Source organism: Sceloporus occidentalis, unplaced genomic scaffold, assembly GCF_023333645.1.
Source record: "Sceloporus occidentalis isolate IW3139 unplaced genomic scaffold, rSceOcc1.0.p SCAF_9, whole genome shotgun sequence".
Lineage (NCBI taxonomy): Eukaryota > Metazoa > Chordata > Lepidosauria > Squamata > Phrynosomatidae > Sceloporus > Sceloporus occidentalis.
Window position 1 is genome coordinate 16,271,041 of NW_028316989.1, and position 17,900 is coordinate 16,288,940.

General features: G+C 42.4%; 2 protein-coding genes across 2 annotated transcripts; both read right to left on the minus strand.

Moving 5' to 3' along the window:
- Positions 1-1,442: 1,442 nt before the first annotated feature.
- LOC149306980 (brain-specific homeobox protein homolog) lies at positions 1,443-11,738 on the minus strand. The gene is made up of 3 exons (XM_089539141.1): positions 11,450-11,738; positions 4,499-4,716; positions 1,443-1,772 (listed from the first exon to the last, which is right to left on the minus strand). The coding sequence occupies exons 1-3, from the start codon at positions 11,736-11,738 to the stop codon at positions 1,443-1,445; spliced, it is 837 nt and encodes a 278-aa protein (XP_089395267.1).
- LOC149306981 (uncharacterized) lies at positions 2,044-4,426 on the minus strand. Its single transcript, XM_089538162.1, has 5 exons — positions 4,408-4,426; positions 4,039-4,297; positions 3,736-3,972; positions 3,547-3,650; positions 2,044-2,048 (listed from the first exon to the last, which is right to left on the minus strand). The coding sequence occupies exons 1-5, from the start codon at positions 4,424-4,426 to the stop codon at positions 2,044-2,046; spliced, it is 624 nt and encodes a 207-aa protein (XP_089394288.1).
- Positions 11,739-17,900: the final 6,162 nt, after the last annotated feature.

A 17,900-nucleotide genomic window follows, 5' to 3' on the forward strand; every position in this document is an offset into this window, starting at 1 on the left:
TCACACAGTTTGGTCTCCTTTTTCCTTTTAATAAGGTTTTATTGATTGATTTTCAATAAAGTTGGAATCCCCATCCCATGAATACTTCCGTAGGTGGGAGTTCCTTCCCAGCTCTTCTTTTTACTTCAATATGTTGCTTTTTTCCTGGCTGCTTCCAGTGTTTTGTTTTGTTGTTTTTCAGACAAAGCCTGGCTTTGCTGCTTTACATCTTAATAGCAATACATGCCAACAGTATATTTCTGAAATAAAATAAAATATCTATAGTGATCTTTGTAGCACAGCAAAACTCCAGTTTCCTAGGCTCTGGGGCAGGAAGGAGGGGAGCTCTTTGATTTATATTACAAACAAGATTCCAAAGAACAGCCTGGAATGAATGTGGATCAGGATCCATTTAGAGATAAGCCTTTTAAAAGGACATTTCTCACAATGCCTGATATTTCAATATATGCTTAAGAGAGTAAACTGGTACTTGGCAGAAGCCAGTTCAGGATGAGTCCTGAACTCCACTGGGGCTGCATCTGCACTGCAGAATTAATGCAGTTTGACACCGCTTTCACTGCCATGGCTCACTGCTTTGGAGTCCTGGGGATGTGTAGTTTTGTGACATATTTACCCTTCTCTGTCACAGAGGCATGGGGCCACCACAAACTACAAATCTCAGGCTTCCATAGGATGGAGTCCAACTTCATCACTTCTTCAGGGTATATATTGGATCTGAGTGATCTCAGGACATTTTTGTTGTCTCAGCCCAGCCTACCTTGCAGGGTTGTTGTGAAGATAAACAGGAGGGAGTGTTGGGACACAACTGGGTGCCATCCAAAGTGCTTTGAGCAAAGTCTCCCTGGATCGTGGCCTGTCCTTCACCATTGACTTGTCAAGCTCTCTCTCTCTCTCAACTTATTTTGGGAGTAAGCCATGGACTGGGCCCTGCTAGACTCCAACATGCAAAGGTCTACACTGCAGAATTGACCCAGTCTGATTCCGCTTTAACTTGCCAGGGCTCCATCCTCTGGGATCCTGGGATGTCTTGCAGCATCAGCCATCACAGTAGCTCAACCAAACTACAGATCCCAGACTCCCTTAATATTGAGCCATGCCAGGTAAAAAAGCAAAAGGGTCACAAGACTTTAATTCTGCAGTTTGGATGCTTGGCTTCGATCCCTTTCCCTGCTCCTATTGTCTAACTCAGGTCCTGAGGCCAGATCCGTGTCAGCCATTCACACAACCCTAAAGGACATGCTTGGTCAAACCTAGACAGCCCTTTTGGGGGGGGGGTGTCTTTTCCTGCAAATGGATGGAAGGGGGGATTTGACAATATTTTTGTTCATGGATCATTCCTAAAACAAGACCCAGTCCCCGAATTTTGGGATCCTTGGGGGGGGGGGGGTGGCACAGGGAGGAAGGGAAGAGTCCGGGGAGGACATTAAAAGAGGGGAGGGGTCCTAGACGAGGTGCTGGGGTCCCCCACAGAGTTCTGCCCCTTCGATGACATCCACTTCGTCTTCGGTCTCCTCCAGGAGGAAAGCTGAGGTCGAGGGACCCCTTTTGCAAGAAGAGGATGAAGAGGAGGAGGAGGAGGATGAAGAAGAAGAGGAGGAGGAGGAGGAGGCAGAGGGGGGTTTCTCGGAGGCCCCCATCTCCAGCTCGCTGCCTGGCCCCGATTCCGCCCCTTCCTCGCCTCCTCCTCCTCCTCCGAGGCCTTTGGGCTCCTCCTGGCTCTTGCGAAGCTGTTTCTTGTGCTTCATCCGCCGGTTCTGGAACCACGTCTTCACCTGTGCAAGGGACGACAAAACAGCCACGTCGGAAGGGAGTCGACACGTGTCCCCCAGGGCAGGATCGGAGCCCAAAGGGATGCTCCCCAGCAATGATGGACAACAACAGCATGGCATCATCCAGAAGGGAAGCAGCAACACCGATAGATCAGCTCTAGGATTCTATGATTCTAAATGCCAGGACATGGAAAACGTTGGGTCCAGGGGATGGAGAAGCTCTGGCCATTGAGGAAATAGAGAGAGAAACCCGTACATAGATGTACTGATCAGTCTACTCTGGTTGGGGATAAAGATTGGATTAGGCACCCTAAAGAGAGAGAGAGATGATAGATAGATAGATAGATAGATAGATAGATAGATAGATAGATAGACAGACCATATATATATATATATATATATACCACATATATATATATATATATATATATACACTATATATATATATATATATATATATATATATATATATATATATCAGAAGCCCCACGCACGGGCTATATATATATATATATATATGGGATGTATATATACAGGACTGATTAATATATATATATATGGGATACACACACACACACACATATTTTTGGGATATACACACACACACACATATATATTGGACTGATTAAAATATATGTATGGGATACATATATATATATATATATATACACACATATATATTTAGGATTTAGTTATATATATATATGCGACACACACACATATATCTATATATTTGGGATATATAGATATAGATATAGTTATATAAATCATATATATAGGTAGGATATATATATATATATATATATGGGATTAATATGACGCTTTTGTGACTTCTTTCCCTCTCCTCCTGGAAAAAGGTCTTGACCAACTTGGTTTTATTTCACTTAAGTGAAACAAAACTGTTTACATGAAATAAAACCAGTTGGTCAGGACCTTTTCCAGGAGGAGAGGGACAGAGGTCACAAAGGTGTCCTATCAGTCCCAAGCCACACTTGTTGCCGAGCCTATGAAGGCGTTTTCTTGGCAAGGTTTGCCTTTGCCAAGGGAGGCTGAGAGAGTGTGACTCGCCTAAGGTCCCCTGGTGGGTGTTTATGGCCCTGCAAGGATTTGAACTCTAGTCTCCAGAGGCCTCCTCCTTGCGACCCGCAGGGAATTGGGGGTCTATACATTTCTACACGATAGAAATGATGCAGTTTGACCCCGCTTTCAGTGCTGTCGCTCCATCCTGGCCAGGACAGTCGAACCTATTCCTTTTGAGAATGATGATGAAGATGATGCTTAAATTTGTATTGGCACTGAGACCAACACTCCTTCCCCTCCGAAATCGGGTTGTTCCCCCTAACCCTGGCCATCTCTTTATTAAAGCGGGGTCCCGAGTGAGTGCGGATGCGCTTTAGGAGGAAAGCCTGCCAGGGTTTACTATCATTATCATTATTATTATTAATAATAATATTTTTTATTGAAAACATAAAACATACCACAACGATCAACCATATCACCAAACGCACCACATGCTAAGGCACCCTAATCCATGCTCTCCTAGGTCTCTTCTTTCGTTTTACTTGCCACTATCTTCTTTTTCCTTATCATTTTACTTACCTTCCCTCCCTTTTATCTTCCACTTTACGTTGGTCACCTCTGTTTCAAGACCTCACTCTTTCTTCCCTTTCGGATTCCACTTCTTTGTTTCTTCTTCTTCTCCTCCTCCTCCTCCTCCTCCTCTTTTCTTCTTCCTTCTTCTTCTTCCTCTTCCTTCTCCTTCTTCCTTCTTCTTCACCTCCTCCTCCTTTTCTTCTTCTTCTTCCTTCTTCTTCCTCCTCCTCCTTCCTTCTTCTTCTTCTTCTTTCTTCTTCCTTCTCTCCTTCTTCCTTCTTCTCCCTCCTCCTTTTGTCTTTCTCTTCTCCTTACCCTGATTCACACCTTCACTTACTCTAGCCTTCGAGCCCTGACCCTCACCCTCCTGGACCTTCTTCTCTTTCTTTTACCCTGCCCCTCTCTCTCTTTCTTCTTCTTTCTTCTTCCCCCTCCTCCTCCTCCTTCCTTCTTCTTCCTTCTTCTCCTTTTTCTTCTTCCTTCTTCTTCCTTCTTCTTCCTTCCTTCTTCCTTCTTATTCTTCCTCCTCCTCCTTACTTCTTCTTTCTTTCTTCTTCCTTCCCCTTTCTTCCTCCTCCTCCTCCTCCTCTCCTCCTTTCTTCTTTCTCTTCTCCCTACCCTGATTCACACCTTCACTTACTCTAGCCTAGGATCCCTGACCCTCACCCTCCTGGACCTTCTTCTCTTTCTTTTACCCTGCCCCTCCTCTCTCTTCTTCTTCTTTCTTCTTCCCCATCCTTCTTTCTCCTCCTCCCTTCTTCTTCCTTCTCCTCCTTCCTTCTTCTTCCTTCTTCTTTCTTCTTCCTTCTTCTTCCTTCCTTCTTCCTTCTTATTCTTCCTCCTCCTCCTTACTTCTTCTTTCTTTCTTCTTCCTTCCCCTTTCTTCTTCCTCCTCCTCCTCCTCCTCCTCTCCTCCTTTCTTCTTTCTCTTCTCCCTACCCTGATTCACACCTTCACTTACTCTAGCCCAAGATCCCTGACCCTCACCCTCCTGGACCTTCTTCTCTTTCTTTCACTCTGCCACTTTCTTTCTTTCTATTCCCACTCGTCCTGCTCTGAGCCATTTCCACGCAGCCCCTGCAGTGTCCTGCCCATCCTTCCCCTATGATAGACCCGAGAGGTTCGTCTTCCCTTACCTGGGTCTCGGAGAGGCTGAGGGCGGAGGCCAGCTCGACCCTCTCCGGAGTGGAAAGGTAGCGCTGGATCTCGAAGCGCTTCTCCAGGCCCGAGAGCTGCGAGTCCGAGAAGACGGTGCGGGCCTTCCTCCGGCGGCAGTGCTTCCCGGGCAGCTCTCCGTGAGGATGATGAGGATGATGATGGGGGGCCTGGTGGAAGAGGGCAGGCACCGGGAGCCCTGCGGGGTTTGGAGGACGAAAGGAGGACATTGATCATGCTCTTGGTTAGCTGGGGTTAGGAAAGTTTGGCACAACTTTAGCAGCAGCATCAACAGCAGCAAGCAGGAAACTTTACAGGTATTGGGTCCAAAAATCAACTGGATCTGAGCTTCAGGAGACATTGGCAGGTGCAAAAAAGGAACTTATACTTCATTGCCACATCTAGGTTCTACCAAAGAACTGATTAGGAGAGAAAACTATCTTTAGTAGAAGAGTCCCTGGTGCGTAAGTAAGTAAGTGAGTAAGGAGAAGCATTACAAGTTATGGGATTTTGGAGAGAACAACAGGGAGAAAAAGCAAGGATAGGTTTGACCTAGAGTATAGGTATCAAGTTACCTCTGAGTATTCCTGGCCAAAGAAACCCCTCTGGAAATTAATGGGGTGGCCATAAGTCATTGGTGGGGGGGGGGAGGAATCAGGGACAGCCCTGGTTAGTACTTGGAGGGGAGACCGCCAAGGAATCCCAGGTGCTATTTCAGGGGGAGGAACTGCACCTCTGAGTATTCCTGAAAGAAACCCCTGTGGAAATGAATGGGGTGGCCTTAAATCCACAGTTTGGAGGCCAATAAACCCACCCAACTATGAAGATGAACCAAGGCTTTCTGCTCTGTCCTCCTTCAGAGGCAGGTTTGGGGAGGACAAAGGACAGGGCCTTCTTGGTGGCTGCTCCCAAGCGGTGAGATTAAGGAGGCTTTCTTTATTTGCTTGCTTTCCTGGTAAGCAAAGACATAATAATAATAATAATAATAATAATAATAATAATAAACAACTTGAAGACACCCAAGAACCAAGGCTTGAGAGAGCTAGCCTGGTGTAGTGCTTTGAGTCCTGGATTAGGATCCAGTCCACATTGCAAAAATAATCCAGTTTGGGACCAATTAAATTGCTTTGGCTCAATGCTAGGGAATCCTTTGCATTGTAGTTTTGTGAGGCATTGAGCCTTCTCTGTCCATAGCAGTCCAAGTGGTCTCAAACTGGACCTTGGTGAAACTACACATCCCAGGATTGCCATACGATGGAGCTGGGGCTGCGTAAGTGGTGTCACGTCGCATTAAGTCCACCGTGTAGATGCACCCTAAGAGCCAAAAACCCACCACCCTTTTTGCAAGACAGAGCTGGAAGTGGGAGGCTTTTAAATCCCAGTTTCCCAGTAAGGAGAGGAGGCTGGTGGCTTCTGGAACCAATTCGCTTTCCAAAGTGCTGAATGCTCCAGATAAATCCAGATGGCTGTTTAGGGCCATTGAAGCCACCCATGGCAGCCCTTTGCATGAAAGACCTGTTGCTCAGGTCTTGCAAAGTCAAGGAAGTCTGGAGTTAAGACCTAGAACCCAAAACCTTCAACCTTTTTCCTCTTTAACTTTATGGATCTGAGCTTTCGAGGATTGTTAGGGGGCTTAGTGGGGACCAGAGTTCAAACCCATGGAAACCCATTGGGTGCCTTTAGTCGAGTCACACTCTCTCAGCCTCAGAAGAAGGCAAAAGTTATGCCCCTCTCTGAACCAGTTTTGCCATAAGTCATAAATAACATAGAAGCGCACAACAAAAAACAACAACAACAGCAACAACAACAACAAAGCTCCCAGCTGGATTCACAGCAACCCTCTCATGGCAAGGTTTGTGCAGAAAGAGGCTGAGAGAGTGTGCACTGACCTGGACTTCCTTCGAAAAGAACAAGCCAAACTTAGGAAAAGTTACCATTATTATTATTATTATTATTATTATTTGCAGAGAGAGATCTTGCAGCACCTTTGAGACTCAGTGAAAGAAAGGAATTGCAAAGAGAAAGCGCTGTGCAAATTTCACAGCGCTCTATAAATAATTGCTAATGGTAATAATAATAATAATAATAATAATAATCATCATCATCATCATAGAAATTGGCAGCAGGAGCTTTGTTGCCAACTTCTTGCTTTCAGTGAGTCTCAAAGGTGCTGCAAGAGCTCTCTCTCTGCAACCGATTCTGCAAACTAAAGCGGCTGCATCTTTGAATTCTACCATGAATACTATTATTATTATCATCACCATCAACAACAGGATGATGATGATGATGATGATGATGATGATGATGATGATGATGATGATTTATATCCCGCTACAGGGACTCAAGGCGGCTAACGAATCCAAAACAGCCCAAGTTGAAACACTATAAAACATGCAAACATCCTTTCCTAAGTTTCCCTTTAAGGACCCACTTGGAGGATGGTTAAATTTCACCTCCACCTTTTCAGCAATCCTTACAACAGCCTTGCAAGGTGGGCAAGGCTTCACTCTCCCTCTTCAGACTCCTGTGCCTTCCCAGGACCAAAAAGGTCACCCTTCTTTCAAGGGTCTTTGGAGGGACCTAGCGAGATGTTGGGTTTTTACTGGAGTGTCCATAAAATGCCCTTCATTTTCTATCAAGGCAGACAGACATTCAACCGGTGAAGCTCTTCCTTGCATTGGAAAAACTTGGCCGGTTGAATGTCTGCCTTGCTGGAAATTAAAGGGCTCACAATAAATGCATCCTTCGTTGCTCTTGTGCCAAAGAGTTTTTGCAAGTTTGGGTTCTTTTGGCAGAAGGATTTGCAAAAGAATTTAGGTTCTTTGTGTAAAAAGAATTTTTGCAAGTTTGGGGATTTGTTTTGCAAAATCTTTGCAAGTTTAGGTTCGTTTTTTGCAAAAGGATTTGCAAATAATAATAATAATAATAATAATTGTTGCAAGCTCGAGAAGGATTGGTACCTAAGATGCTCCGGAGCGAATCCGAATCTAAACCAGGATCGTTGCAAGAAATGCAATCTCCCTTTTCCTCGATTTTTCTAAGCTCGACCAAACCTTTCCAAAGTCCTTTCTTTAGAAACAAATCCCTTGTGTTTGTGTGTGTATAAATATATATATATATATGTAAGAGCCTGGGTGAATACCCGTGTCAGGGATGGATTCAGACGATACTGTTACTGTCCTGGCTTGACACGCAGCCTGGCTAGACCCAGGAACGCCAAGGAGGACAAGGCATCCCAAAATGTAGGACATAACCCCAAATCCAGACTCCAAACACTCCCAGCAATGGAAACCCATGCTTTTTGGGCATCCAAATCCAAATGGAGGACACTTTTGGGGGGCTTCCTATTAGAAAAGAAGCTGGGAATGTAGGACGCGTCCTGGAAAAGGAGGACGCGCCTGGTCATCCAGGAGAAGCAAATCCCTTGGTTTTCAAGGGAGTTTGCTTTTAGATGCCTCTTTGCAGCCAGTTGTTTTGGTCACATAATAATAATAATAATAATAATAATAATAGGAATAAAAGGAATAATAGGAATAAAGGCACTTTCTTTTGAGCATTTTGACCCTTTAAAATCAATAAAATAAAGAAGTCATTGATGTTGATGTGATCTGTGATGTCCTATGTATATGTTTGTCATGTCTGTCCTTTTTATGTACATTGGTTATTGTGTGTTTTACTACTGATATTGTTGGTGTTTAAATTCTTTAATAAACTTTATAAAATAAAATGAATAAAATAAAATAATATGGCAAAGAGGAGCTGTTGGTTCCCATATAGAGAAACCTATATAGAGAAACAGCTCCTCTTTTCCTTCTATTAAGTCCTTCTATGCTCAGTCGAGGCTTACTCCTAAGGAAGCCTATCTGGACTTACAGCATTAATGGCTGTGTGTGTTTTATCAATGTTAAGCGGTGCAAAAATATAATCCACAGTTATTGGTATAAAAAGAAGTTTAAATATATATATATATATATATATATGTATAACAATTTTCCCCTTATTTTATTTGACCCTTACTCTATCAAGCGCTGTGCAAACTTTACAGCGCTCTATAAATAAATGTTAATAATAATAATAATAATAATAAGGAATGGTCCAGTGTGCCATAATAATAATAATAAAAATATGAATGCTCCAGTGGAGCCATAATAATAATAATAATAATAATAATAATAATAATAATATGAATGCTCCAGTGGAGCCATAATAATAATAATAATAATAATAATAATAATAATATTATGAATGCTCCAGTGGAGTAATAATAATAATAATAATAATAGGAATGCTTCAGTGGAACCATAATAATAATAATAATAATAATAATAATAATAATATGAATGCTCCAGTGGAGTCATAATAATAATAATAATAATAGGAATGCTTCAGTGGAGCCATAATAATAATAATAATAATAATAATAATATGAATGCTCCAGTGGAGTCATAATAATAATAATAATAATAATAATAATAGGAATGCTTCAGTGGAGCCATAATAATAATAATAATAATAATAATAATAATAATAATAATAATAGGAATGCTCCAGTGGAGCAATAATAATAATAATAATAATAATAATAATAATAATAGGAATGCTTCAGTGGAGCCATAATAATAATAATAATAATAATAATAATAATAATAATATGAAATGTTCAAGTGCGCCTTATCAATCCCTTTGCTGGCCGCGATTATTAGATTTTTAGCATTTACCCTTTCTGGATTTTTTAAAAACAATATTATATATATATATATATTTGCTTGTTTTATGATAGCATCCTCTGCTTCCAAAAAAAGTTTCCATAACAAGAAGGATCCAAACACATTCCATTTCTGGAAGGGGTTGGAAAATAGCCTCGCTTCTGTGATCTGATCTCCATTTATTCTAATATCCTGATTTCCATTTATTTATATTAGAACTAATATTCTAATTCGATTTCCATTGATTCTCCTGTCCGACAGATCCCTAGCTTCAAAACATATTTAATCTCTGGAAGGTGTTGGGGGAAAAAGCCTCGTTTCTTTGGTCTGATTTCCATTTATTTCTAAGGTTCTCATTTGATTTCCATTTCTTTGTATTAGAATTAATATTCCAATTTGATTTCCATTCATTCCAATGGGATTCCTAGCACGATCCGATTCGGGTCTACTCAGAAGTAAGCGCCGATAAACCTGGATCAACTCCCAACTTTAAGTTTTCCTACTGAATGGGATTTACTTTCCGAGTATCTCTCTCTATATGTATATAGCTATGCTCCTATATCGTTTGCGTTGCACCATTTCAACCCCTGCTCTTATTATTTCGTGGTGCCTTTATGAAACCGATCCATCCTTTGGTGGATAGATTAAAATCATATTATTATTATTATTATTATTATTATTATTATTATTATTATTATTATTATTTTATGCTATTTAAAAGTCAGGATTTATTTTATTTTTCCGTATCAGAAAGCAAAGGAAGAGAATGGATGCCTTCTTATTCCTGGATTTGATTCCTGAAATGAACCCAAACCCAAACATAAACCCTATCTGTATTTAAAATTAATTCTGATGTTGAAACATATTTATAACAAATAGAATTAAACCGTGGCATGAAAATTAAACCGTTTTAATTCTTGCCTGGTCCTGAAAATATGAATTTATTCCTTTTCTCCTCCATTCGTTCCTTTTCTTCCCAGTTAAGGGCAAACCTTGGAAATTCATTTTTACGCATTGCATTGGACTCTTCTTTAAGCCTCTCAACCAGAGTAGACCTATTTATCCAGTGGTCCAATGGAGAGTCAGTTTATGAGTAGCTCAAGCTGATTCAATGGGTCTACTCTAGAGGAGTAAGGCGATGCTTTAGCATCCCTGAAGTCTATAGCAAAGCTGCCCATTGCTTTTCTTTCAATGAGTCTCAAAGGTGCTGCAAGATCTCTCTTTACAATAGGATTGAGGCCATTATTCTTTAGCAATAAGATCAGAGTTAGGGAATGGCTTCCAAAGGACCTTAACTTAGTTTAAGTTAAGGAGCCAGTTCTAAAAGGGTCCACTTTTTAGTGTATTAATAAAGTATAATAATAATAATAATAATAATAATAATAATAATAATAATAGTGTGATCCAGGATGCTGTAAAAATGGATAAAGAGTTTGGAGAGGAACTAAACCTTAAAGGAAAAAGGGTTCCTAGGTGCCAACTTCTACATTTTTAGCTGGTGAAGGAGATGCCCTTCTTAAGCTCTGCTTTGGTGCCTTTGGGAGACCAAGCTGCTCTCAATAATAATGATGATGATTGATGATGATGATTGATGATGATGATGATGATGATGATGATGATTTGAAAAAGAGGAAGGCAGAATACCCCCTTTCTTTTTTTTTAAAAAAATACTCTCTTTTTCAAATTAAAAAGACCCTCATTGTGTTTTAAGACAATATCTCCAAATATTCCCTTTTTAAAGAAAAGAAATGAAAAAGAAAGAAAGAAAGAAAGAAAGAAAGAAAGAAAGTGGATCCTGGTTCTGGCTAATCTGGGATCTGTTTGGCATTGCTTCCCATAGGAAGAGGTTTTGCTGCCCATTGGAGTGAAAGAAGGACCCATGCAACCCCCCCAAAAAACAAACATTTTCCTCCTCTTCTGGCAACGAATGCAAACGGAAAAAGAACAGTCCACACCATTTTGTTGCTCTTCGTAGTGTTGTTATAAGTTTTGGACTTACAGCCTCTGAGGTTTCCTTGGCCAGATTTCCTTATTGCTTTCCTCGGAGGCTGAGAGAGTGTGACTTGCCCCAGGGTCACCCACTAGGTCTCCATGGCTGAGGCATTTCACAACAACACACACACACACACACACCCCAGACAATATCTCCCACTTGAGACAGAGGGACACGAAACACAGCCTGGCACACAGGGGCACACTGACACCGGGCACGACTAGGCTTCTTACCCGAAGAGGTGAGGAAATAGGGGGGATGGTGGTGGTGGTGGTGGTGGTGCTCCGGCTTGTGCAAGGGGTGATGCGGGTGAGGGGCCAGGAGGGCCGGGGCTGGCATCAAGGGGTAGCCGTAGTCCAGCAGAGGGACCCGGGAGGCCAAGGGCCCAGGGAAGGGCTCCAGGGGGGCCACCTCTCGCAGGGCTTTGGGCTTGTGCAGCAGGATGTCCTCGATGAAGAAGGAGGTCGGCCTCTGGGAAGAGACCGAGTGAGAGACCCCATGGGAGGAGAAGTTGAGGGCCATGGGGGGGGGGGGGGGGTCCTGGAACCTCTTCTAGCCCTCTGGGGGGAGCCCAACCCACCAAGACTCTTCTCCTTCTCTCCTCCTCCTTTTCCTTTTCCTTCTTCTCCTCTCCTTCTCCTTCTCTCCTCCTTGTCCTCCTCCTCGTCTTCTTCTTCTCCTTCTTTTTCTCTTTCTTCTTTTCCTCTTCCTCCCCTCCCCCTCCTCTCCTCTTCCTCCTTCTCCTTCTCTCTTCCTTCTCCTCTTCTCCTTCTCCTCTCCTTCTTCTTTCCCTCCTCTTCCTCCTCCTTCTCTTCCTTGTTCTTCCCCCTCTTCCTCTTCTCTTTCTCTTTCTCCTTCTTCTTTTCCTCCTTCCTCCTCCTCCTGCTTTTCCTTCTCCTTCTCTTCCTTGTCCTCCCCTCCTCTTCCTCTTCTTGTCCTTCTCTTTCTTCTTATCCTTGTCCTCCTCCTCTTCTCCTTCTCTTGCCACCCTTCCTCCTTCCCTTCCTCTGCTTGGCGAAGGCAGGAGAAGAGGGCAAGGTAGAGAGAGCTTCAAGGGCTTTGGGGAAAGGGGGGTGGGTTTGGCTGGGAGGGGGATTGGTGCCTCCAGGGCTGCTCCAAAAGGGGGCTCTCCAGCCAGCCAATGGCGGAGCAGAAGGGATGGGCCAGGCCCATAGAGGCGAAGGAAGGAGGCGCTGGCCAAGGTGCTGAAAGGGCCTCTCTGGCCAGGAGGGCGGCAGGGCCAAGGAGAGACCTGGAGGGAGAACCCAGAAATAGACACACAGAGAGAAGAGAAGATCAGCCTGGACCAATTTTGAACACCGCAATTTACATTTTAATTTTATTCTATATCCTAGCAAAGGTTGCTTTTGCCTCCTCCTGTCCCACTAACCCAATATCAAAACTCATTTATGTGGGGGGGGGGGGGGAGGAAACCACTCATGTATTGTAGGGTGGGTTGAATTGCCTGCACATAGTCCAGAAAGACCTGGGTGTCCATGTGTGTGTGTGTACCATGAGTGCAGTCATGGAAATCAAACCACCATAAATTTGTAAGACCAGCAATTATATTTGAAAGTTTTTATATCATAGCAAAAGGTGCTTTTGGCTCCCCCCATCCCACTAATCCAGTGGTTCTCAACCTTTGGCCCTCCAGGTGTTTTGGACTTCAGTTCCCATAATTCCTGACTACTGGCCAAGTTGGCTGAGGCTTCTGGGATCCGAAGTCCAAAACAAATGGAGAACCAAAGGTTGAGAACCACTGCACTAATCCAACATTGAAAGCTCATTCATGAAGGGAAGCGACTGACTCTTGTACAGTAGGATGGTTTGAGTTGCCTGCACACAATCCAGGAAGACCTGGGTGTCCCATTGGGTATGTACATCATGAGTGCATGCATGGAAATCAAACCACATTTTATATACTACCAAAGGGTGCTTCTTGCCTTCTCTTATCCCATTAACCCCAGGCATGTCTTTTGTGCATTTGGTTGTCCCAATAAAGGTATTCCTGTTTTGTGGATTTGGGGTGTTATTGTACTTTGTTACATAGCCAAGACAGCTACCCCTGGATACGTTTCCAATATTGAAGGCTCATTTATGTAGGAAAAAAAGCAACTGAGCCATGTATTGAGTTACATTACATTACATTTATCATTACATATTTTATTTTATATAATAGAAAAGGGTGCTTTTGCCTCCTCCCATCCCACTAACCTAACACTGAAAGCTCATTTATGTAGACGGGGAAAGCAACTGACTTGTATTGTAAGATGGGTTGAGTTGCCTGCAAACAAACCAGGAAGACCAAGATGTCGCAGTGTGTTTGCGTGCACATCATGAGCGCATGCATGGAAATCAAACCACCACAATTTTGTAAGACCAGCAATTACATTTTTATTTTGTTGTATTAGCAATAAGTGCAAAGGGGGGGAGGGGGCGTTCTCTAAAAGTATCACTGTTTTGTGGATTTGGGATGTCATTGTACTTTTCTACCTGGCCAACACGGCTACCCTTGATAATGTTCCTCCTAATGTTGAGCTTGAATCTCTTATCATTGCCTCCATGTAGTCACATTGTTAACTGCTTTAGTGGTGGTATTATTATCATTATTCTCTCTATTCTATGTTCTTACTGTTTTATAAAAACATAGTTGCAAAATTAATAATGATCTGCCTGCCCAGCTTGATTCTCATGGTCACCTTAAAAGGTGGACACTGTGTTGGGCTGATATGAAAGAGCTTTTGCCTGATCCAGAGTCCCTTGGTCAGTTGAAATGTGTTCTACCTTTATCCCTTAATTATCCCAGTAAAATCAATAAGATTTCCAAATCGTGTACTTAATCACAAGGACCTCCAAGATGTACATGAAGTCCAAAGTTGTGCCTGGTAGAAACTGGAATGAATTTTTAAGCAGAAGGCTTCAAACATACAAAGGTGTTCATCTTCACGTTGCAAACAAATCACATCCCTCAAGTTATTAACACAATAGTTTTGCTAACAGTCATTCTGCACTTTGTTGATGAAGAAAGACAGAGCGACAGATAGATAGGGATGCTATGCAATTTTAAATGTATGTTCATAACAGTTCTATGAGGCAGGCAAGGCTACATTCATCTTTGGAAACTATATGTAGAAAACACAGTGTCTGATCTGTAATGCCAGCTTCTTACATTCAACTTGCTGTGATCCATCATCTTCACCAGTGTTTCTTCAATTAACATTTTCCCCAGTGGACCAGAGACTGGTACCATATTTGTGCCCATTGACTAAAATGGTTTTTCCCACTTTCCTTTCCTAGAAGTTCTCCAGGAACCAACAGTTTACAGTTTGGACCAGCACCAGTCCCTGATGCTTCATCTACACTGCATAATTAATACAGTTTGATTCTACTTTAGTTGCCATGGCTCAATGCTATGCAATTCTGGGATTTGTAGTTTTGTGTGATATTTAACCTTCTCTCTCGGAGAGCTCTGGTGCCACATCAAGCTACAAATCCCAAGGTCCTCTGGAATGGAGCCATGACAGTTAAAGCAGTGTCCAACTACATTAATTCTGCCGCGTGGCAGCATCCTCGATCACTACTTGGGGCGCATTTACAACTGTAGAAGTAATGCAGCTGGACACCACTTTAGGTGCTGTAACCCCATCCTATGGAATTGTGGGATTTGTAGTTTCCCGAGGTCTTTAGCCTTCCCTGCCAAACAGTACTGGTGCTTCACAGAACTACAAATCCCAGGATTTTGTAGGATGGAGTCAGGACAGTTAAAGTAGTGTGAAACTACATTATTTCTACAGTGTAGATGCACCGTCTGAGTAGCACTGACATACACTACACTAAAAAGTATTTCAGTTTCAGTTATGTGAGCAATCATTAAAATAGAAAAGTAGTGTGAAAAAATTCAGATAACGAAGATCAACATTTCTCCATCTTTCTCTTTCACCAAAAGCTGATTCATTGAAGTGCCAAGGTTTCCTATTTCTTCCTAACCTTGCCCTTTCCAAATATTCTCCTGCTGGGATTTTGCTCCGACTCCTCCATCTTTCAATCTTACATTTCACCCCTTATTCTCTGTTTGTTTCCCTTCTCCTTTCTCTCTCTCTCTCCCTGCTTGTTTGTAATTTTATTTTACCCTCCTCCTAATCTGTAACATGCATTTCCCCGGAGTCAATTTGCTAAAATTAGGGTGATACACCACATCATAGCTGAGATAATTTCGCCTCGCATCTCAGAAAATTGCCCTAATTATTGATGTTAAATTCAGGGAAATTAAAAGAAGGCACTTCTCCTTCATCTCCCAATTTTAAGCTCTAATTTGTCAAAATCGAGTTGTCATCACAATTCCAGTCAGGGGCTGTTAATAGTCAAAATGTTTTAATAGAGCCAGAATTCTCGCAACCCATGCTATTAGATAATTAGGAGGGATGTTAGAAAGACAAGTGGTAATCCTTGGGCGCATGGACAGCAGTCCAGCTAATCCTGCAGGTAGAACAAATTAATTACCAGAATCAATTAGCCTGAAAAGTACAGTTCTCCAGGAAGTGTAAACCACGCCATCCATATGTATGAGCTGGTAAATTGTAAATAAATGGCAAACCCCCTGAAAAGAATAGAAACAGCAATCATGATAGTTTAATGAACCTGAAACTCAGAGAACATGAGTTAATGTTACTCCAACTCCCTCATGTTTGTCTAGAGAGTAATGAAAAAGGCCTCGGCGTTCCGGCGCTCACGTCGCCACTCTGCCTCATCGGAGCATTAATGTGCCTCATTGTAAGGAAAACGTCCCTGGGACAACACAACAAAACCACAAGCCTACGCAGCCTCCCTTGGACCAACAAATACAACCTGTTTGGGGAAGCAGGCTCATAGAACCATAGAATTGGTTGGAAGGGACCCCAAGGGTCATCTACTCCAGCCCCCTGCCATGCAAGAGTGATACACAACTTCAGTTGGCCCTCCACATTTGTGGCTTTGACTTTTGCGGATTTGATTAATATCTCTAGGAATCTCTAGGTCTTCCAGTGCAACTCTGCTAGAAGTTGTGCTGGACAACATAGAGGTTCCTAGAGAAAACACTTCTCTAGGCATTTGTAGGTCCTCCAGCATGATGTTATGGCCAACCTCTGCCAGATGTTGACCATAGCATTGCACTGGAAGATCTGGAGATTCCTAGAGAGGTGTTCTCTTGGGTAAAAATGATAATGGTTTTTTATTTGCCTTCACGCCTAACCCCAGCAAATGTGGAGGCACCACTGTCAAGCACTCCTGAAAGATGCCCGTCCAGTTTCTCTTTAAAGACCTCCAAAGATGACCACCCTCCAAGGCAGTTCATTCCACTGTTGAATAGCTTCATAGTGTTCAGATGGAATCTCTTCATGATGTGAAGCTGAAGGCTTTCATGGCCAACATCCATAGTTTTTTGTGGGTTTTTTTGGGCTATGTAGCCCTGTTCTAGAAGAGTTTGTTCCTGATGTTTGGCCAGTATCTGTGGCCGGCATCTTCAGAGAAAGCTTTCTCTGAAGATGCCAGCCACAGATACTGGCCAAACATCAGGAACAAACTCTTCTAGAACATGCTCACATAGCCCCAAAACCCACAAAAATCCCTTCATAATGTTTAGATGGAATCTCTTTTTTTGTCATTTGAATCCTCTTGTTCACAATCTAGTTTCTGGAGCAGCAGAAAACAAGGTTGCTCCTTCCTCTGCATAACATCCTTACAAATATTTAAAGATCACTATCATGTCACCATGCAGCCTTCTCTTCATTAAGTGAAACATACCCAGTTCCCCAAGTCATTCCTTGTAACATTCATATAGTCTATGAGGAGAAGGTCCAAAGCTGGTACTTTGCTACTTAGCAGGGGGACTGGGGATTTTTCCTGCCCCCGCCGGATGCAGTCCTGTATGGCACTAAAGGCTGAAGGCGTCCTAGCCCTCCAGAGAAGATGTTTAGGATGGTGGTGAGGACCTTCAAAAGGGACAGGACTCCAAATTCTGGTGGAAGCAAGAATAACTATACTATGGGATCCCGACACCAGTAATATGGTTGCATCCATCTTTATGATTCTCATCTACTGATCTGCCTAGGACGGTGGTGTGGTGGTTAATGGATATTATTCCTATATTCTTTCTTAACTGTCCAGATCTCACATCCATACATGGTAATAGGGAATACAATGGCTTGTAGGATTCTAACTTTTGTGTTACAGTTGTATATTTTTACATTTTAGACTATTTTTCTTTCATAGCTGCTCTCCCCAGTCTTAATCTTTTTTTCCGATTTCCTTCATTCTCCATTTCTATCAGTGTTTGATCCCAGATATGAGAACTTTTTGTACTGCTTCTATTTCCTCGTTGTCTAGGTTGAATTTGTGCAGATTCTCTGTCGTCATTATTTGTTGTTTTCTTTATGTTCTACAGTAGTCCTGCCTTTGCATTTTCTTCCTTGATCTTCCTTAGTAGTTGTTCCAGGTCTGGGAGGTTTTCAGCTAGCATTGTGGTGTCATCTGCATATATTAGATTGTTGATATTCCTTTCTCCCATTTTCACTCCTCCTTCTTTTGTTTCCAGACTTGCTTTCCTTACAATGTACTCACTAAATGTCAGCCTCTTCCTGAACAGAAATGAAGCGTGAAGCAACCATTCTGTGGGCTGAGAGTAAGCCCCATGAAAATTCATGGGAT